The 20445-nt window shown below is 62.5% G+C and overlaps 5 protein-coding genes across 5 annotated transcripts; 2 read left to right on the top strand and 3 right to left on the bottom strand.

Moving 5' to 3' along the window:
* Window positions 1-339: 339 nt before the first annotated feature.
* On the top strand, window positions 340-4290 carry MNEG_0155 (putative transporter; the record flags this gene model as incomplete). Its single annotated transcript, XM_014051362.1, has 12 exons — window positions 340-384; window positions 703-792; window positions 1038-1113; window positions 1417-1529; window positions 1793-1913; window positions 2081-2265; window positions 2708-2788; window positions 3000-3151; window positions 3406-3471; window positions 3684-3753; window positions 3902-3942; window positions 4128-4290. The coding sequence occupies 12 exons, from the start codon at window positions 340-342 to the stop codon at window positions 4288-4290; spliced, it is 1203 nt and encodes a 400-aa protein (XP_013906816.1).
* Window positions 4291-5365: 1075 nt separating this feature from the next.
* On the bottom strand, window positions 5366-6456 carry MNEG_0154 (hypothetical protein; the record flags this gene model as incomplete). Its single annotated transcript, XM_014051361.1, has 3 exons — window positions 5366-5717; window positions 5974-6054; window positions 6260-6456. 3 exons carry the CDS (start codon window positions 6454-6456, stop codon window positions 5366-5368), a joined length of 630 nt encoding a protein of 209 aa, XP_013906815.1.
* A 3461-nt stretch (window positions 6457-9917) lies between these two features.
* MNEG_0153 (hypothetical protein) lies at window positions 9918-11499 on the bottom strand (the record flags this gene model as incomplete). The annotated part of the gene is made up of 4 exons (XM_014051360.1): window positions 9918-10153; window positions 10328-10583; window positions 10799-11204; window positions 11435-11499. The coding sequence occupies 4 exons, from the start codon at window positions 11497-11499 to the stop codon at window positions 9918-9920; spliced, it is 963 nt and encodes a 320-aa protein (XP_013906814.1).
* Window positions 11500-12868: 1369 nt separating this feature from the next.
* MNEG_0152 (hypothetical protein) lies at window positions 12869-13231 on the bottom strand (the record flags this gene model as incomplete). The annotated part of the gene is made up of 1 exon (XM_014051359.1): window positions 12869-13231. The coding sequence occupies one exon, from the start codon at window positions 13229-13231 to the stop codon at window positions 12869-12871; it is 363 nt and encodes a 120-aa protein (XP_013906813.1).
* A 733-nt stretch (window positions 13232-13964) lies between these two features.
* Window positions 13965-18841, top strand: MNEG_0151 (hypothetical protein; the record flags this gene model as incomplete). The annotated part of the gene is made up of 12 exons (XM_014051358.1): window positions 13965-14090; window positions 14300-14482; window positions 14680-14861; window positions 15067-15260; window positions 15457-15535; window positions 15796-15955; window positions 16386-16637; window positions 16945-17127; window positions 17332-17552; window positions 17756-17917; window positions 18081-18288; window positions 18530-18841. 12 exons carry the CDS (start codon window positions 13965-13967, stop codon window positions 18839-18841), a joined length of 2262 nt encoding a protein of 753 aa, XP_013906812.1.
* Window positions 18842-20445: the final 1604 nt, after the last annotated feature.

Below are 20445 nucleotides of genomic sequence, written 5' to 3'. Positions count from 1 at the left end.
GGGGGGGGGGGGGGGGGGGGGGGGGCGCTTCGGCCCACCTTGTGGTGATGAATCACAATTACACAACCTCAAGCCGCATCGACTGCCTACTCCACAATGCGCTGCCACCCTTGACACAGATGCACGCACGCACACACACACACACACACACACACACACACACGCACGCACACACACACACACACATGTACTCTGTTGCCTGCATGCCCGCATACACATAATCATGTGCGCACAACAACACGAAGCAAGCATGCTCGCACACCCCGCACCACCTTATCCACGCGCATGCCTGCATCCGTCCTGCGCAGGTACTGTGCTTTCATGGGCGCGTTCGCCATGATGGCCCTGCTGCTGTGGATGGACATGGTGCCCAGCCTTGAGACGGTGGGCAGGCGGGGCGTTTCTGGGGCTGGGAGGGCGTGTGTGCAGATGAAGGGGCGGGCTGTCTGTCCAGGTTCTCGCAGTCAGTTGCACAGCCGTGCATCAGCATAGTGGGAGGTCGCTTGCTGTTATGTGGCGCAGCCTTGACCGACGAAGGCGGAGCAAGGCTACTTGCCTTGTAAGAAGACAGTGCCGCATGGAAGCAGCCGGCCCGTCGCTGGCCAGAGCACCTGCTCGTGTGAGGCCCTCTCGCCCACCAGCCCGGCTGGGGCCGCCCCTCGCGCACCCGAACCACGGACCCCGCCGCCGCCGCTCGCGCAGGTGACCTCGTGGCTGGACGAGAGCACACTCGGGCTGCTGTTTGGGATGATGATCCTCGTGGGCCAGCTCAAGAACACGGGGCTGTTTGAGGTGTGAGGGCGCGACGCCTCAGGGAGGGGCCAGGCACGGAACGGTGGTTGGCGGGGTGGCTGGCGGGATGGGTAATATGGAGGCATGGCGGCGGCGGCGCTCCCAGAGGGTTGGCGGCCGAACCAGCAGTGCAATCGGTTACAAGCAGGGTCACCAGGCCACGCCCGCGCCTGACCGTCTCGTCGCACATTTGGCGGCTTTTCCCGCAAATGTCCGCGCGCCCCGTGCTCGCTCCCGTCCTCCAGGTGCTTTGCGCCTTCACGCTCAAGGCGTGCAAGGGGCGCATGTGGGCGCTGTCGCTGATGACCGTGTACCTGACAGGTTGACGCCGTGGCACTCTGGGGGAGCAGCCAGGTCTTGGGAGTCTGACAGCGACTTTCGCGGCATCTGCTGGGGCTAGCATGGCGCACAATTATCAGTTGTTCGCCTCTGTAATGTGAATTCGGGCCCCAGCCCGACGTGCTCGCACCTCTCCCTCGCTATCCCTGCGGCACCTGCGCCCAGGCGACCAGCAGACCCTGACAGTTCCAACTGCCCTCGGGCGCTTGGCCTTGCACCTTGTGACCCATACACCACACATTGTGCTAACACCCACCTCATCTGCAAACAAACCTGCATCTGCAGCGTTTGTCAGTGCTTTCCTGGACAACGTGACAACGATGCTCCTGATGGGCCCCGTCACCATCGCCATGATGCAGACCTGCAAGAGGGACCCGCGCCCGCTGCTGCTGGCACAGGTGCACGACGGCAGGCCTGGGGTGCACGCGGTTGCATCTTCCATGCAGCTGCAGGGGATCCACTGCAGGCGGCATCTTGAGCCCCTCGTGCATCCTGGGCTGTCAACCGTACCACTGCTTGCCCGCAAAGCCGCATGCAGGCACGGCCGTTCCCCTGGCGTCGGCGCAGCTCGTGTTGCGGATGTCCGTGTAGCCCTGACCCACTGCCTCCCACCGTGCTCGACCCACTCACGGCGCTCTCACCTCACCGACCTTGTTGCCAGGTGCTGTTCAGCAACCTGGGCGGCACCGCCACCATGGTGGGGGACCCACCGAACGTCATCATCGGCACGGCGCTCGCCCGCCACCTTGGATTCGTGGATTTTATCATCAACCTCGCCCCAGGTTGGGCTCGGCACTGGAGGCGGGAGCTTGGATCACACTTATTACGGAAGGGCTCGCTGCACTGCACGCTGTTCGTATGCGCACGAACACATGGACACACAACGCCCACACACCTCTACGTGTGCACTGCAGCCATGCACCCTCGTCCCACCCCTGTCCCCATGCAGGCGTGCTGGTGGCGTGCGTGCCGGCCACGGCCCTGGTCCTGTACATGTACCGCGCGACCCTCCTTGGCCCCATCCCCGCGTACGACCAGTGCCTCGAGGCCACCTCCAGCTACCGCATCACCGACTGGGGGCTGCTGGCGAAGGCCAGCTACGTCACGCTGGCCGTCGTCATGGGGTTCCTGCTGGTGAGACCCGCCCCGCTCTGGTGGTTGCCGGCGCAAGCAGCTTCGCATGTAGCCGGCCCGCTGGCTGGTTGGCTTGATGAGGCGTTACGTGATTATGGCAGCCCCGCGCTGCGCGCGCGAGAGAGCGGCCCGGCGCTTGGCTCGCGGCGGGGACGCGTGCTTCCTCTCGGGGGGCATGGCGTTGTCACATGCATTTGCAACGCTAGAGCGGAGAACTTCCACAGTGCGCTCTTGCCTCTCCCTGCGACTTTCCCCCCTCTCACGTGTCGTGTTGATCCTAGACACTGCAGCCAGTGTCCCGCAACAGCACATGTGCACACGCCACACGAGGCACAAATGCAACACACACACACACACACACACACACACACACACACACGGGCACACACACATACACCACACACACATGCACACACATACCTCGAACACGCCCACACTGCAGCACCCGGTCCACCACGTGGACCCCGCTTGGTTCGCCATCATCGGCGCCGTCCTGCTGTGCATCGTGGTGGCACCCATGGAGGTGCGGCGCGCGCGCGCGCGCGCGCCCGCGAGACGTCGCCGTGCTGATGCTACTGAGCGCCCGCGCCAACATGCCAGCAAGTTGCCAGACGCACCTGCAGACGTGCTCGTGCATTCGAGACACCACCCCAACACTCACCACACGCCGGGACCGCAGCAAGCCAATAGCTTAGGCCTTGAACCTGGCTCCCGGACCCAACGCAACTTGTCAGGTGGAGGAGGTCATGCACAGTGTTGAGCTCGACATGCTCCTGTTCTTCGCCGCCCAGTTTGTGATGGTGGAGGCTGCAGCAGAGATCGGGCTGATTGACATGATTGGGGGGTGGCTGGAGGTTGCGATACGCGCGGCGCCGCCGCAGTCACGGTGAGGCCCTGATTAAAGGCGTTGGGTCGCTGTTGGGTGCACAAAGCTGCCCGGGCCGTTGGCCTGTGCGTGAGGCGACTGCAGCGCTGCGCATTCCTGAGTGGGCATCAACCTGCTGACCGCACAGGTAGCAAAAGGGCCACCAGCTGGTGAAGCTTCTCGTCAGCATTCTGCACCCAGCTTCTGTTTGCACGTGGTGGCAAGCAACAGCTCACCCAGTGCCCTGTTCCCCGTCATCCCTCTCACCCTTGAAGGACCCTCGTGGCTATTGAGATCCTGCTGTGGGTATCTGCCGTCGTGAGCGGCATCCTGGACAACATGTGAGCCCTCAGTGTTCAGCCCCGCCTCGCCCCTTCACCCCTGCCCCTCCCACGGAGCTGCACCTCAGCATGCCAGCGTGCGGCCGCCATGGCGCGCGGCGGCCAGCAGAGGGTCTTGGGCTCGCTCGTGGCTGACTGTGTGTCCAGACTCCGCCCTTTCCCCTCTCCTGGAGCATGATCCTAAGACATTATCGCCCCGCCCCGCCCTGCAGCCCTTACACAATTACCATGGTGCCAGTCGTGGAGCTGCTGGCGTCTGCCGGGCTGGGGCTCAACATTCAGGTGGGCGCGAGGGTGGCGCAGGTGCACGGTTTCCGCAGCGCAGCGCAGTTGCTGCATGTGCCGTCGTGCAGGTGTTGCGGTCATGGTTGACTATCCAGTCGCTGACCAGGCGGCGCGCTCCCGCTGCACTCTGCCGCCTGCCTCGCAGACTCTCGCGTGGGCCCTGGCCTTCGGCGCCTGCTTCGGAGGGTGAGTGCGGCAAATTTACACACGCCACACGTGGAGTTCTATGGCCGCATGCATGTTCGGTCTCCAAGACGCACGCATCCATTGTTTCAACACCCCCCACCCCCCTCACCCCCTGTGCTTCTCTCTCCCTCCTTCCCCCTCATACTGCCTCCTCTCCCCAACACACGCACAACTTTGCTGCGCAGGAACGCGACCCTCATCGGCGCGTCTGCAAACATCGTGACGGCCACCATGCTGGACAAGTCTGGCCACCGCTGCACCTTCCTGGAATGGCTGAAGATTGGCGTGCCGCTCATGCTCGTCACGGTTGCGGCCGCAAACCTGTACATGCTGCGTTTTGCTTTCTGACCACCCACTGGCATTCGGCGTGCGGCCCTTGCGCTGCCCGTTTGTGCGCGAGCGTACTGTGGGTGTTCGCAATTGCTGCCTTTTCTTGCGCGACAGCTTTGTTGGGTGCACCAATTCGGTGATGCGAGTGGAGCGCCCCACGCCCTACCCTGTCACTCGGCTGCTGCTGCATGGGCGGCAGCCACCCCCCATCAACGCATGGCGGGCCATCATCTCAATTGTTGGGCTGGCATCTTGGCCACCTGCACAGAGCTCGCACCTGAGAGACTTGGTTCCTCACTGAGACGGTTGATGAGGGCGGACCGGCCGCTGGCAGGCGCGTTTGCCACCAGGTGTGCCACTGCGTGCCACACGTGGGAATTCCAGGATCTGAGCCGCTGGGGGGCTAGTCAAAGCAAAGCACTGCTACTCCTCAATTCGTGGCACTTCAGAGAGGCGCGCCTGGTGGCCGTTCAACTTTGGTGTCAACTTGCTGCTTGAGTGCAAACTGGCACTTTGCCGCTGGCTGCGTGGTGCTGATTACACGTGGATTAAGAGCGAAGGTGCCTGGGCGGCTCACATGAGGACACCCGGTCTACACGGAACTGCATTTGAGTCAAACCACACTGGCTAGGCTGCAACCTTTCTACTACCTCGCACCCGCACTCGCGCAATTTATGGCGCTGCCTGCGGCCCCGCTTGAGAGGGTGATCGCGCGTTGCGTTTTCCAATCTGTTCAAGCCTGTTGGCGACGCCGTTGCAGACCTCAGTGTACGGGGCACTGCTGTCAACGGCTGTGCATTCGCATGCATAGATTCAGCTCAGCACGGCTCTAAACCTGCACCGCGTGCTCAACCCTGGACGCACCACCGCTCTTCTGAACGCATACAGCACACAGCACATGGCACTCAGCACACGCGACGGGGCACATGCCCCGCCAGGGGTCAGCATATTCGGTGGTTGCTGTAAAACACGATCACAAAGCATGCTCAAGCCGATGCAAGGTTGAGCGGCGCAGGGAGGCGCAACCCCCCGAAATGATTGAGCCCCGCAGCAGCTGCGCGCCGAGCTGAAAAAGACGACGACGGCCCGCCGGTCAAACCCCAGCTGACCGCAGCTGCTCCGCGCGCGCCGACAGCTCCGCCACGAGCGCCGCCACGTCAGCGGCCCCGGCCCCACCGGCGCCCTCACCCGGCGCCGTGGCCGCCTCGAGCGCGCGCGAGACCGCGAGCAGTTGCTGCTCGTCCAGTTCTGACGCCAGCTCCCGCACGCGCGGCGCGAGCCGCGCCAGCTCGGCGGCGCCCAGCGCGCCGAGCGCCGAGAGGCCCCAGATGCCGCGAGCGAGCTCCGCTGGCCGCAGGGCGTCGAGGCTCGCCGGGGTTGCGAAGCGGCGGGCGACCTCAGAGAGCAGCTGGGGGTCGGGGTGCCACGACAGCCGCGCCCAGCACCTGCAGACGGGCAAAGCGCGGCGGCACGCGGCAGGTGAGAAGGGCGGGCTGGCAGGACGCACGCTATCAGCGGGAAGGCAGCAGGGAGACGCCTGCGCGTGGCGGGAGGTTTCACCACCGCGTCGTGCCCGCATGGGGTCGCAGACCGGAGGCGCCACGGCCCCGCTGGTCCCAGGCCTTCACAGGGGTTATGGAGGAAGGGTCTTGTCCCATCCCATTGTTATGCGAGCGCCGCCGCCTCGCCCCGGCCGCGCACCAGATGCAGTATGCGAGGCCGGGGGCGTCGATCTCATCCAGGTGGCCCCACATCAAGTTGCCAAGGTCGCCCATCATGTACCTGCGCGACGTTCAAACCGGGGGCGGCGACAGCCGGCAGCAGCGGGACCCCAGGTCAGGTCTTTCCCCGCGCGCTGCGTCGCTTCGGTCGCCGCCGGTACGGTGGGACGTCACAAGCGCGACCCAATCAAAAGGCTTCACGCAAGCTGAACCCAGGGTGTACGTGCCCCAGGGGGAGGCGGGGCAAGCAGGGGCCCCCGTCTCACATGATGGACTGCCGCTCTGGGCTCTGACCCTCGCCGCTGTGCGCCGGGCCCCCCGGCGCGGCGGCCTGCACACGTGCGCTGCGCAGCCCGCTGCCTCGGGGGCCTGTCCGCTGCGCCGCCGCCGCGTCGGTGGCCCGAGAGCCGCTGCAGATCCTCTCCATGGCCATCAAAACGTCCACCACGTGGCGCGGCAACATCATTGCTCGATACCTGTCAGCGGGCGGTTTTCCATCAGCTGCCCGGTGGGGGCAAAAGAAAAGGGGCCCTGCGACTCTGTTGTTCGAGGCACATTGCTGCGTACTCACGTGCCGGACGGCAAGGCGCATATCTGGTTGCCGACTCAATCGCCGCGGGCGACGCGCTTTGTCAGCCAATACGCATAGGCGCATGGGTTGGCAGCCGCACTGGCCTGATCCGCTGCTGGCGACACGAGCGCCTCGCACCTGAGCATCATCCGCCGCAGCTGCCCCAGCATCGTGGCGCCCGAGATACTGGCGCCAATGAAGTCGTCCACCTTGGCCTGGGCCAGAGGACCGCCTGCTGGTGCCCGGCCGCCAGCAGCGGCGGCCCTACCTGGGCTGCTGCGGCCGGTGCCACCCGCTGCCGATGATGACGCTGCGGCGGTTTGAGCAAGTGTGCCTCCAGCATCTGTGTGGCTGGCAGCTGTATGTGATGCTTCTGTTACAGCCGCAAATCCACGCGATGGGCGGGGCATGTACGGGGCCGGGTGACTCGTGGCGCATTCAGTTGCCGCCAGGCAGCAGCGGTGTGGCGAGGCCGCCAGCACGGCGAGCTCTGATGTCCACGCCGCTCCGCTCCTGGACAGCAATGCCATCTGCGAGATAGAGAAGCCAGTCTTATAGTGCGACCTCCAGTAACATTGCTAGAGCGGCTCGGTCTGCGCGGAAAAACCCCGAGTGGTCTCGCACTGACCTGCAAGCACCGCAGCATCCTGAAATCTGTATCGATGACGTTGATCCCCGAATTTCGAAGCGTTAGTGCTGTGAGAAGGGAGCCCACCGCTGATCTGGGAACGGCCCCGGTGGCGCCCTCGCTGACTTTGTTAGCTAGCACAAACGCACAGAATACTTTCAAAATAACACGCTATTTCCGAAAATATGTGCATGTCCAGGCTGGACACAAGTGACCGCCGCCGTCACTCGACCGCGCCTGAGACCAGGCAACGCTGACGACGCTGCTGTAGACCAGCCGCGGGCCCGCGGCAAAGCTGTGTGCAAAGAAGCCGCTTGAAATGGGGCGAGGTGCAGTCAGGTTGGGTATATACTTTCCTGGCTGCTTGAGCACGCACGCGTGCGCCCGCGCGCCCCTCCTTGAAGGACGGGCACGCCCCTGCCCCGGCCTGTGTGCACGCAATACCACGGCACCTGCAGCGCAGAAAGGCATGGCACGCACGGTTACAGCAGCAATGCTCAGCAATGGCTGGCCGTTCGTCAGCAACGGCGGCAGACGGCTGTGCCATCGCGGGTGCTGCAGTTTATCCGGGGGCTAGAGCGGGCAGTTGGTGCAAGGGGTGTAGGCGCGAGCAGGTGGCCAGCCCTTACGCCCCAAACTTCCTGGTGACTTCGACCAACACAGCAATGACCGGTCTCCCTTGCAGGCGGAGGCCGCATCGTCTTTGTTCCTATAAGCGACAATGGCGAATTTCTTGCACTCGCACAAGCTTGTGGTGTATTTGTTGCTAAATTGGCAAGTTTGGTTTAACGTGCCTCAGCCTTCAGTACCTGCACAACCCCAATTATACGACCAGCTCAAAGCAGATTGACTTCTGGCATTATTAGCAAATATTGTTTCAGAGCGGAAGATGCTCACCAAGCCAAGCTTTTTGAGGTGAGATGAGGGTTCGTCAAGGAAGTAGAGCTGGAGCAATTGCACAGACGTGGTCCGGTGTGATGCATCACCACTGGTCCCTACAGGCTGGACAGAACGGCAGGGCCATCAACACCCTACAATGCACAGATTCTGTCTTGATGCGTCTGGCCCGCTCGTCCCTACATTACAGCCCTAAGTCAGTGCTAATAACTGTATCCTGTTGCAGGGCAATCAAGCAAGGTTCAAAAGCAAGCTCATAAGCAAGAATATCCAGCTTGGGGGTTTTGAGCGCAGCGTTGCAGCACATTATCACCTTGCTGGGCACACCACGTGGGCGCTGAGGGATGAGGCACGAAACAGGCAAATAGGGGTTTGATGGACACGCGATCGGAGGAGCTTCCGAGGTTGGAACGATGTGGAAAGCACGTGTAGGTGCTGCACCCAGTGTTGATTTCGTGGCTTTCTCCCAGCCCCCCAACTCCTGCCGAGCAACTGCAAAAGCCCCGTTGCTCGCAATGATGCCACCACCGCTCTGCAGGAAATCCCAAAGCATGACCTCGATGGTAGTGCAAATGTTGTGGACAGCTTGATACATGTTTGGCCTGCCCCACGGGAAGGGCTAATGAACGTTTGGTACCTGGGATTCATGATTTTATTTGGATATCTACCGTCGTTGTCCATTCTAGCACTGCTCTCTCAATATTCCAAGCCGACCCCAGCACTGCGCGTGCAGCAGCAGTGCCTAGCCCCTGCAAGTGAAGCGTGGCAAAGCGGATCGATGGTAATGGAGGCAACCTGGCAGCCGGGGGCAGCCAGTCTATCATACAGCACGTCTGTCCCCACCATATACTGTTTTTCTCACAACTGTCCCCATTATACATGCACCGCAGCAGCAGCAGCAGCAGCAGCAGCAGCAGCAGCAGCAGCAGCAGCAGCAGCAGCAGCAGCAGCAGCAGCAGCACGCAGCAGCAGCGGCTGATTACCAGGCGCGTGCACCTGAGATACCAGGGTGTCAGGCCCATCCTGGCGATCATCCAGTTGAGCTTCTCCCAGTCTAGGTCCTGCCAGCGGTTGTGTACGATGCCGCCCGTGTCGCCGCTGTTTTCGTTGTAGGCCCACCAAAGCCAGCCGTTCACTGGCACATTGTTGTACGCCGTTGCACCATTCTGGAAAAGATGACATCGGTGAGAATCATGTTTGTGAGGCACAAGACATGCGGGACTTCAGCTGGCTGCTCTAACAACCCTTATCTACCAATTGGTCCTGCAGCGTGAGATCACACTGCCTTTTGCTGGCCCAGCCGATTGCTAGTTTGAGCACAAGGCACTATGCGTGCATAGGTAGGCAACGGGACCTGTGCAGCCGTCCACCTGCCTGTCCAGTCGTAGACTGCAACCAACTTCAGGCGCGTGTAGAGAAGCTTCTGCAGAGCTGCCTCACACCCTGGTTCTCAGGACCCAGCTTCATTTGTTCCCATCTCACCTCGGCATTAAGGAAATCAGCAAAGTCGCGCAGCCATTCTTTGTCTTTGGGGTCGCGGAACGCCGACCCCGTCTCGCCGATCACCACAGGGAACTGCCGGCATGTGCTGGCGCCAGGCGGGCAGGCGCCCTGCGTCTGCAGGTACCCAAAGGCGGTGCGACACTGGTCCCATAGGGTGGTGCCAAGGAAACTTGCCATTGTGATTGAGGGGGGGTACACATGGGGCGTGAGAACCACCTGTTCAAGAGTGATTCAGGCAGGGTTGGGGGGGAGTCAGCCAGTACGACAATGACTGAGAAAGCCAGGCGCCAAGGCAAAGGGTTTGTGCCCGAGCTGTGCTCGCAAGTCAACAATCAGGGATGGCAGTGGGAGAGGGACAAGCAGCTCCGTTTGAGTGGCGCAGGCCGAAGCTGATGTACAGACAGCCGTCTTTGTGCCAGTTGCCTGCCTTCCCGACATAAGGCCTGCTCATGAGGTCCAGGAAGAAGGGGTTTGCGTCCGCCAGGCCCCGGCTGCTGATGACGTCCTGGTCGGTCACGAAGCCGTTGCCCCAGTTGAGGCCAAGCGCCTGCTGACCAGTGCCTGCAGCGAGACATGCAAGTGGCATTAAGCGTTTGCAGGCCAAGGTTTGGCTGTTCGTTGCTTGCATGCACATTGGCCAAAAAGCACATGCACGATAAACATTTGCAAGAGTGGGACTGCTAGCACTGATCAGCTGTTGGAGGCGAGGTGATGAAGGGGCGAGGTGCCACTCACCCTCAAACATGAACAGTACTTCATCAGGGGTGACCTGCCACAATGCATCCGCGGTTCCAAGATACAGCTGGTGCGCGCCAGGGCGGCCATTGGCAGCCTCCCACTTGATGCCCATACTGTCAGGCTCGTTCATGACGTCCACGAAGACACGGTTGGCCAGATCGCTTTTGAAGTTGGGCAGGCAAGCGACCATGCTCCAGAGGTTGGTCCAGCTGTCGACAAACTGCTGCTGGTTGTAAGGGTGCTGTTCCAATCCCTGCACAGCGGCGGCAACAACGCGCAGGTCCGCAGAGGTTCAAGACTGCTTGTTTCACTCCATAGTTGAGCGCATACGTGGGCTATGCGTCGCTTCATCACTGTCATCTCTGCAACAAAGTGACTCCGCACCTCCTGTGCCAGTGCAGTGCGCAACATTGCCCCCGCCGGCTCCAATAGCCGTTGCCCCCACCCTCTGCAGTCCCAAGACCTCACCATGGGCTGGTAGTCCAGGATGACGTACATGCCCTGCGCGATGATGCTCTGCATCACAAACAGCAGCCGGTGGTAGCTGCTGCTGCCTCCCGGCAGGTACTGGTTGCAGTAGCCGTTCTGCCGCTTCCTCTGCGGTGACACGTTGCCGGGAAGCTGCTTGCTGCTGTATGTGTCAAGCATGTGGGGGCTGATCAGGCGGCGCTTCAGCTGCTCGGGTGTCACAGGGTAGCAGGCCTTGTCGAGGTTCTTGGGGGCCATCTCCAGGTCACGCCAGATGAAGGGCAGCCGCACAGCATTGTAGCCCAGCAGGCGGAGTTGATACGTGATGAGGGCGAAGTCGGTGGCGGCCTCGCTGCCTCCAATCCACAGGCCATCTACCATGCCCATGCCCACGTTAAAACCAAACCTGGGTTTGATGGCAGGCGGGGCCACAGACGGTTGCATGCATTCTGTATGCGTGCGTGGGGTTGAGCGCTGCATGAGCCTCAAAGCTGAGCCACACCAGCTGCATGAACTATTGATCAAGCACAAAGTTGGGTGTTTCGCTGGAGCTTGGTACTTTGCCAGGTCAACTGCGTTGTGCTCTCCAGCAAAACACAGCCTGCTGTTGCTCATTGACAGGGCATGTGCACGCACCAATTGAGGCCGCGGATCGCAACGTTGTTCCCGTTCTGAATGTTGATGATCCGGCTCCCATCCATGCCCAAAGGCGCCGGCGGTGTACCAGGGGGTGGACTGTCTGCGATGCCAGAACCAAGCGCACATAACGGCTCCGAACACGTAGTTGTATACACTCATGCGATAGCTGATCATGTTGCTTTTGTTGCTTATACTCTTGCCGCTGCGACCGCATGCATATCACCCCCGACCAGCGGTCAAGCAGCATCAGCTTCAGGGTGATCAGGCATTCCACCCTGTTGCCACCTGCCTTGTGCATGCAGGGTGCTCACCAAAATTGACATCAACGCTGTTGCAGAAGCCAAACTGCTTGAGCTGCCTGCTGCTACGAGCGTGCACGCGCTCAACACCAAGTGCCAGAACCAGCACAGCGACCAACAGCGCCATTTTTTGTGACGTCATGGCGCCGCAAGGCCACCTTAGCAGGTCAGCCGCTGCTTTGTCCAGAACGCCCTGTCGTTGTGCAGTGCGCAAAAGCAGCAGCGGCACTGCGTCGCCCGGGCTTGTGCTGCGGGCAACACAAGTGGACTGCCCGCACGCAAGAGATACGTTTTATTGCGTATCCCAAGGCTCGTGCACTACGTCTATGTAAGCCTGCGCGCGCACGGGGAACCAGCTGCGCGTTGACTGGCTTTGGGTGCAAGAGAATGGCGCGATTACTATAAGACGCGTCAAGGTGATAAAATTTAGGATGCCTAAAATCTCACGCAACATGATGGGCACGAATCCGGTTTCCTGCTGGTTCAAACACAAGACGGAAGCAGCTGGAGGATGCGTCACTCAGCAGGCGCCGATCTACCGGTATGCATCTGGTCGCAGTTGTACTGGCAAGTTTGGCTGATGAATTACAAGTGATCAGTATACTGCGCTTTCGTCGCAAGTGTGGAAGCAGCGGCACCCAGGTTCACACGTGAGGCAGACGCTTACTGTACCTGGCGGACAGTGAGCAGCCCGAACTTCTGACTGATCCACTGCTGTTGCCGCATTTATTTTCAAGCAACGAGAAGAATGTTGCAGCTATGATTTGCTTTGACAGTCGCAACCGCGCTCGTGCCTGAGCCACTGTCAACCTGTGTTAGGGCTTGCACGCTGGAGGTGGCGCGCAGGGTTACTTGAAATGCAGGGTTTCCTGCCGGCCATGGGCGCCACTCAAAGACAAAACAGAACTGAACCTGTAAGCAACTGGCGGCAACGCAAAGCCAAATCATGCAAGCTGCCATGCGTACAGCCTCATGTGCACACAGCCAGCAAACCTCTGCTCAACCAATTCACACCTGCAAAAGCAGCCGCCATGACGACGCCACAGCCGTCAAGTGACCTACTGACACGCTCAAAACTCGAGAAAAGGACCAGGCACCGTGCACCTCAGGACGGCTTGCGCCGCGTGCCGCATCAGAACGACTGCGCCGGCAGGTACTCAAACGGCTGCGACAGCCCCAGCATGGCGTCCAGCGTTACCTTCATGCCATAGCCAAAGGCGCCCAGGGCCACCACGGCGAGCACGCCGGACACGGGGTTTTTGAAGAGGCCCACAAGCGGGCGCACCATGACGTAACCGGTGCCGAGCATCACAGTGACAAAGTAGCGGCCGTACCGGGCCACGTTGCCCCAGAACTCCTCCCCTTCGCCAAGGTCAAAGCTGGCATTGACCTGGGCATTGACGTCGCCGCCGGTGGCAGCCGCGTGCGCCGCATCTGGCGGCAGGAGCGCAAGCAGCGCGGCGCCTAGCGCGACCGCACCAAACGCCACTGCCATTGTGGGGGCGGTGGCGCTGGCGTTGCTGCTGCTGCTGCTGCTGCTGCTCGGGCTGCTGCTGGACGCCTGTTGCCCATCCTCATGGCAGCCCTGCTGCTGCATCAGGAAGGCCCGCGCCCAGAAGGTCGATGCGTCCAGGGGCTGCTGCTCATGCTGCTGCTGCTGCTCCTGCTGTGGTGGCAGGGCGTTCGCGGCGTGCGTTGCCGCCGCCCCGGTGAGCTTCGACCGCTGCGCCGATGCAAACGCCCTGTAACATGTGCACCTAGACAGCTGCTGAATGCGCCCTGAGAGCACGGTGTGCCCGCGCTGTGCGAGGCTGGGGGCAACCATCTGTGTGGGCCGAATGGGGAGGATTGGGAGGGTGTCGCTTCGAGCCAAGATGATGACGCTGCTGTTTCTTGTGCTTGAAAGTATTTGCAATGTGCTCACCTTCAAGAGTGCGGGCAACAATCTTGATCGTCCCTTGAAATCTACCTTTGTTATGTAATGTTTGCATGAAAGCTGTGATTCCAATTCAGCTTATATGAAGCTCTGATGCACACGTGCCTGCTGCCTGGGCCGCGCTTGTGACCAGCTGATGTGAACAACTCCTCCACCCAGGCACCGAAGAAGATTGCGAGCTTAGAAATGGCAAGGGGAGAATGCACGATTTAGTAGCTGCTTTTATAGGATTATCAGAGGGTGCTCCCACGAAGACAAGCGCCCGCTGCAACACAGCAGCGACGCGCAGACGATGTCTTCGTCGCCCGCCCCGCTGGCGCTGCCCGGGATGGAGTGGCCGGGCCTTTTGGACGCTGAGCGGCAGCTTGTGCAGCAGCTGCTGGATGGCGTGAAGGCAGGCACCGTGCGTGCCCCGCAGGTGCGGGGCTTCAGACTGCTCACTACAGTGTGTCTGCTGGCTAGAACACGCTTGTGCAGCATGCACCTGCCAGGTTGGCGCCGTGCCCACCCACCCTGCTTGATGCACCAGGGCTTCTGTGCCGTGGTTCATTCGCCCTCACATCAACAACACTACACACACACACACACACAAACACACACACCACATGCGCGCCCGCCTGCGAGTAGGCTTGGCAGCAGTTGGTGCGCGACGTCCTGCGCCCTGAGCAGCCCTTCCAGCTGCACCAGGCGCTCCACGCGGCGGTGTTTGCGGGCTGGGACGAGCGCGTGCTGGGGCCTGCGCCGATCTGGGTGCCCACCGCGGCCGATGTGGCTGGCACCAATGTACAGGCCTTCATGGATCGCTTTGAGGTGGGCGCATCGCACAGGCTGCTGAGATTGCAATCCATCTGCAGCCAGGTTGCAGCATGCGGGCAGTAGCCCCCAAAGAGCAGGCCGAACATCGCACGTCCAGGCTTGAGCGCAGCAGGGTGTTTCATTTGTTGCCCGTCTTTGCCACAACGCCGCTACATACCGACGGGTGGCGGGCGACCGGCCCCCAACCGCAGGGCGATTTTGCGTGGAGGGCGCAGCGCACGGGGCAGCCCGCGGCGGACTGGCGGCTGCTGCAGCGCGTCTCGTGCGCAAACCCGGAGGGTTTCTGGTCGGCGGTCCTGCGGGAGCTCGGCGTCAGGTTTGCAGCGCCGCCGACGCGCATCCTGCGGGAGGCGGCGCCTGACGACCCTGACGGGTGAGAACCGGGTGCAAAGGAACGCTTTTGTTTGTCGATACTCCCTGAAGCAAGCCTCCTGCTTGCATGCGCTCCTGAATGCGGCTTCCAGGAGGTGGCCGCTGCACGCTCCTGCTGCTGCGCGTGTCGGCGCCCGCCTCTTTCACCTCGACTAGGCTGGCCCTTTCGCGCTGCCCGGCCGCCGGCCGCTGCCTCGCGCCCGCAGCTGCGTCTGGCTCCCCGGCGCTCGGCTGAACATAGCGGAGGCGGCGCTGTCGTGCCCGCGCGCGCCGCCGGAGGCGCCGGCGATCCTGTGGGCGGCAGAGGGGCGGCCGCGGGACGTGCAGGCGGTGGGGCGCGAGGAGCTGCAGCGCCGGTGCTACCACGTCGCGTCGTGCGTCGCGGCGCGCTTCAGGCCAGGTGCGCAGCGGCCGCGCGCAGCCGGCGGGGCCGCGGCAAACGCAACGCACTGACGGCGTGGGTTGAATTCTCCACGAATGACTCGCGCATCACATTCATTTACAATATCGGCAGTTTCTTGGAACAGGCGTTCAATGTGCACCTGAGATCGCCGTGCGCACGCGCCTGCGCGCTGCGCCCGCCGGCGTCGCCGCAGGCACCGCCATTGCCATCAACATGCCCATGACCGTCGAGGCGGTGGTGGCGTATCTGGGGATTGTGCTGGCCGGCTGCAGGTGCGGCGGACCTGGGTGGCGGGGCGCTGACGGGCTGGCCGCAGCGGAGTGCGCGCGTTGCCCACAGCGCCCGTCTGTCTTGTGCGGCTGTTTCTGCGCTCGTTTAAACGGCGTCCAGGGGCAGCAGCTGCAGGACTCACAATTGCTGCCCCTGGCCCCTTTCTTGCCAGTCGCGTGCGGCTCACCCGGGTGTCCATTCTCTGTGTCGGCGCCCTCACCCCTCCCCTCTCCGCCCCCTCGCTCCACCCACCTCTGGCCAGCGTGGTGTCTATTGCTGACAGCTTCGCGGCGTCCGAGATCGCGGCCCGCCTGCGCATATCTCGCGCGCAGGCCGTCTTCACTCAGGCACGCTCTGAGATACTAGGGGTCTACTTTAAAATGCCTGGGATGTTGCCTGCAGTTGGGGGCATGGCATCACGGGTCAGCGGCTTGCAAGATGCAGCCGTTCTATAGGCCAACCAAAGATAAAGGAGCTGTGAACGCATTTGCACGTACATGCACGCATGTCCGCTCGCGCCACGCACGCACACTTGGTTTTCAATGCATACAAGTCCTCGCGCACGCACAGACGCACACTCTTTGAATTTAAAGCACACACCAACACATTCCGCCACCAGCAAGTTCATAAACCACACCAACACCAACACACACACACACACACACACACACACACAAACACACACACACACACATCAACACACACACACACACACATACACCAACACATGCAACTGCATGCATGCAAACGCAAGCACCCTCACCTGACCAAAAATACACAATTCCTCCCCAACCGCACCTTTATCTCATTACCCCCCACTCACACTCAACCCCCCCTCTCACACACACACAGGACGTCGTCCTACGCGGCGGCAAGGCCCTGCCTCTGTACGCGCGTGTCCAGGACGCTGCTGCGCCCCTCGCCGTTGTGCTGCCGGCCGACGGCGCACAGGCGCCCCTGCGGCTGCCACTGCGCGGCGGCGATGTGACATGGGAGGCGTTCCTCGCCGGGCCGGGCGGTGCGCCGCGCGAGCTGGTGGCGTTCAGCCCGCACGTGGCGAACGCGCACGAGGCCACGAATATCCTGTTCTCTTCGGGCACCACGGTACCGCGGGTTAACAGGGCAGATTTTTGTGGGCATGTCATGCGGTGCAGGGTTTCTCGCATGGGCATGGGGGGGTTGAGCGTGGGCACTCTGTGTCGACCCGTTGGCCACCTTGCTGCGCGCCCCTCATGTGGTTGCGCCTCCGCATCTGTCATGTCGCTCACGTGCCCCTCTTTGGTGGGTTTGTGCGAGCGATTTTCCCTGCAGCCCTCGCGCGCCCCCTGGTGCACCGCGTCCACCCTGTTACCACCGCGACCTCGCCCGCACGCTGCGCGTGCAACAAAGAAAACGCCCCATTCCCCCGTAGGGCGAGCCCAAGGCCATCCCCTGGAGCCACGTGACGCCCTTGCGATGCGCCGCCGACGGCTGGGCCCACCAGGACGTCCGGCCGGGGTCTGTCGTGGCGTGGCCCACCAACCTGGGCTGGATGATGGGGCCCTGGCTGGTGTATGCGGCGCTGCTCAACGGCGGCACCATAGCGCTCTACCAGGTGGACGCGCGCGCCTGCAAGCGCCCTGGGCCTGCGCGCGACCGCGGTGCAACGATGGCAGGTGGCCTCGTCGTGGAAGGGCGTGCATCCATGTATCGAGATTGCAACAGTGCGCCCATGAGACTGGCGCTGCAGCCTGGAGGGCTGCGCAGCAGCCCGCCCTGCGGCTCGAGCGGCTCGTCCCCCTCCCCGCAACCCTCGCAGGGCGCCCCCTTGGGCCGCGATTTCGTCGAGTTTGTGGAGAGCGCCGGGGTGGAGGTGCTGGGCCTGGTGCCGTCCATTGTCAAGGCCTGGCGCGCGGTCGGCTGCCTGGCGAACGCGGGCTGGCGGCGGCTGCGGTGCTTCAGCAGCACGGGGGAGGCGTCGGCGCCCGAGGACTACCACTGGCTCTCGAGCCGCGTGCTGGGCTACCGCCCCGTCATCGAGTGAGCGAGCGGCGCCTCGGGCGGGTCGCCGCTCGCTGGGCGGTGCGATGGCCGCGGCTCGCCCCTTTGCTCGACCGCGGGTGCCGCCCGAATCACAACGCCGGCGCCTGCTGCCGCCTGTCAAAGCCGCTGGGCTCCAGCCGCGCGTTTGTCCACAAGCGGCCGGTTCACAGTGCAACGACTGTCAATGTCGCATCCCCCAGGTACTGCGGCGGCACCGAAATCGGCGGCGGCTACCTGACCGGCACCCTGCTGCAGCCCCAGGCGCCGTCCGCGTTTAGCACGCCCACCCTGGGGGCCAGCCTTGTGCTGCTCGGGCCCGAGGGCGGGCAGAGCCCGCACGAAGGCGGCACCCCCTGCATCGGGTGCGCACCGCCCCTCAAGCAGAGCGCCCTGGGCTTCCCGTGGCCTCCCCTTTCCCCCTATCTTGATATGCTGGTTGGCGGCTCTGGCTGGCATCACGGGCAGCCACGCTTGGCGCCTTGGTGATGCTCATCCCCTCCCTTCCGCATCGGCCCCGCCGTGCAGGGAGCTGGCCCTGGTGCCCCCCATGCTGGGCACCTCGCAGCGCCTGCTCAACCGCGACCATTTCAAGACGTACTATGCCGGCATGGCCAGCTGCGCCGCCACCGGCCGCCGCCTGCGGCGCCACGGCGACGAGGTGGCGCGGCTGGCCGGGGGCTACTACCGCGCGCTCGGCCGCTGCGACGACACCATGAACCTCGGAGGCATCAAGGTCGGCTGCGTGGCGGTTTAAGGGCAGGCGCCGCTGTGGTCCTTCGGGCCGTGAGTGGTGTTGGGGGTGGGTGTAGGGGTGCTGGGGCTGGGCCGCAGCTAATCAATGATGCCTACTGCATCCGAGGCGCTGAACCACACTAGCACATGTCGCGTCTGTCAGATCGCCCTGACGCCCCGCCACAAAGCCAGCTCGCCGCGACTGCGTGCGCCGCCCGCCCGTGGCAACCCGCGCGCCGCAGGTGTCGTCGGTCGAGCTCGAGCGCGTGGTCCTGGAGCGGCTCGGGGAGCAGCTCCTCGACGCCGCCGCGGTCGGCGTGCCGACCCCTGGGGGCGGGCCCGAGCTCCTGCACCTGTTTGTGGTCCCGAGGGAGGCGGGCCGCGACGCGGCGCTGCTTGCGGCCTGCCAGGCGGCGATACGGGTGCACCTGAACCCGCTTTTCAAGGTGGAGCGGCTGGTGGTGGTGGCCGCGCTGCCGCGGACGGCGTCCAACAAGGTGATGCGGCGCGTGCTGCGGGACCAGCTTGCGGTGGCGCCGAGGTCGAAGATGTGACCGACGGCCGGGCAGGGGCGGCGCGGGGCGCCATGGGCCAGGGTACGCGAATTGGTGCTGGGTGGGCAAGGCCACCACCGGGACGCTGTCTTCAAGGGGCGGCTGCATTCCCTGGTTTGTATCGTGTTGCGCTTGCCTGGCCGCACGAGGTCGCGTCGCGTGCGCATTAGTTGAGCACGACGCGTATCGCTCTACAGATGGGCGGCCCATACGAGGACTGGGGCTGGCTTGTATACTTCAATTTTTGCACAGGTTTTGTTTCTTGCTGTGCACTCTGTAACAAGCGAAATTGTAACTCTTGACCTGGCAATGCAGCGCCTGTTTTTGGGTCACAGAATCTTTACTGTCGTAGGCGTCGGCACGCCAGATGCACGGAGAGTGTTTTGGTGGCTGGAGGCGCACACCATGCACCATTGTTTTATGCGTGGGCAGGTGAGCTTGGCACTGTCTTGACAGCCCATTGGAGTCGCTTGGGGGTTGTTATAGCAGTACAGTGGTTGCAAACGGGCTGTTGTGGCAGGTGACGGCTGCGCACTCAAGTGAACATACCGTCGCGGCTGTGCTGATGCTTGGGGTGGGTCGCCATGCTGGTCGTGTGCACCATGAACACAGTTGACTCTGATTGTGTCACATATGTGCACAGAAACGGCAAGATGAGAGCTATTGCCGTGCGCAGGTGTTGCGAGGGGTTGCGTTAGCAGCCCTGCAGGCGGCCGAGCGAGAGAGAGGCTGAAATGCGAGTCCTTTCGAGGCGCATGCATTGCTAGCGCCCCACCCCTTCATCCCTCTCATCTTCACCCCTTCTTTCCGCTCTTTCTCCCTCCCGCTTTCTCATCCCTCGACACATCCTCTCAAGTTGGCGAGTGGTGCCGGGCATCGATTGGTCGACAGGCAGTCCCTGTGACGACGACATAACTCGATTATATCAGTGTAGCACACATCATCAACATCAGGTTGGTGTGGTTGTCAGCCCTGCGCGTGACCCAGATGCCGGCACCCGGGACAACTGCTGGCAGGCGCGCATGCGATTTACGCGCCTTGCATGCCCAAGCGACCTCGTTAATACGCACATATACGTTGATTTGAATGTTCACAGACGGTTTACACTATCGTATGGCACGCGCGATGCTGCTGGTCGCCGGGCTGGCGGTGGTGGAGCTGCTGCTGCTCTGCACAGCTGATGCGGCGTTTGTGGAGCTCGACAACACTGCAACCTGCCGCTCAGCTCTGCCAGCCTGCGAGACAAAATGCAAGGGGCTGGACTACGTATTCAGCTGCTCAGCCAAGGCGGACGCTCCTCGAGTGGGCTGCCGCTGCACCGAGGCTGCAGCTGTTGTTGGCGGCCCGCAGCAGAGTGAGCATTTCAAAGAGGGGTGTGTGCACACGACATAAGAGATGGTGTGTTCAGGCATTATAATACCCTCTTTAGATCAGATTGTCAATCTTGACTTGTGTGCCTTTACCTGACAGCCCCGTTGTGTGCGTTTCCATTCCCAACCCTTTGCAGGGGCCCGTTTGGAGCTTGTGAGCTCGTCCGCAGATGAAGCTTGCAAACAGCAACACTGGACCCGTGGATGCAGCAGCCACCTCACCGCAGCGATTGA

This window comes from Monoraphidium neglectum, assembly GCF_000611645.1.
Source record: "Monoraphidium neglectum strain SAG 48.87 unplaced genomic scaffold scaffold00010, whole genome shotgun sequence".
Classification (NCBI taxonomy): Eukaryota; Viridiplantae; Chlorophyta; class Chlorophyceae; order Sphaeropleales; family Selenastraceae; genus Monoraphidium; species Monoraphidium neglectum.
The sequence above is the reverse complement of the archived record's forward strand: the minus strand, read 5'-3'. Positions and strand labels throughout refer to the sequence as shown.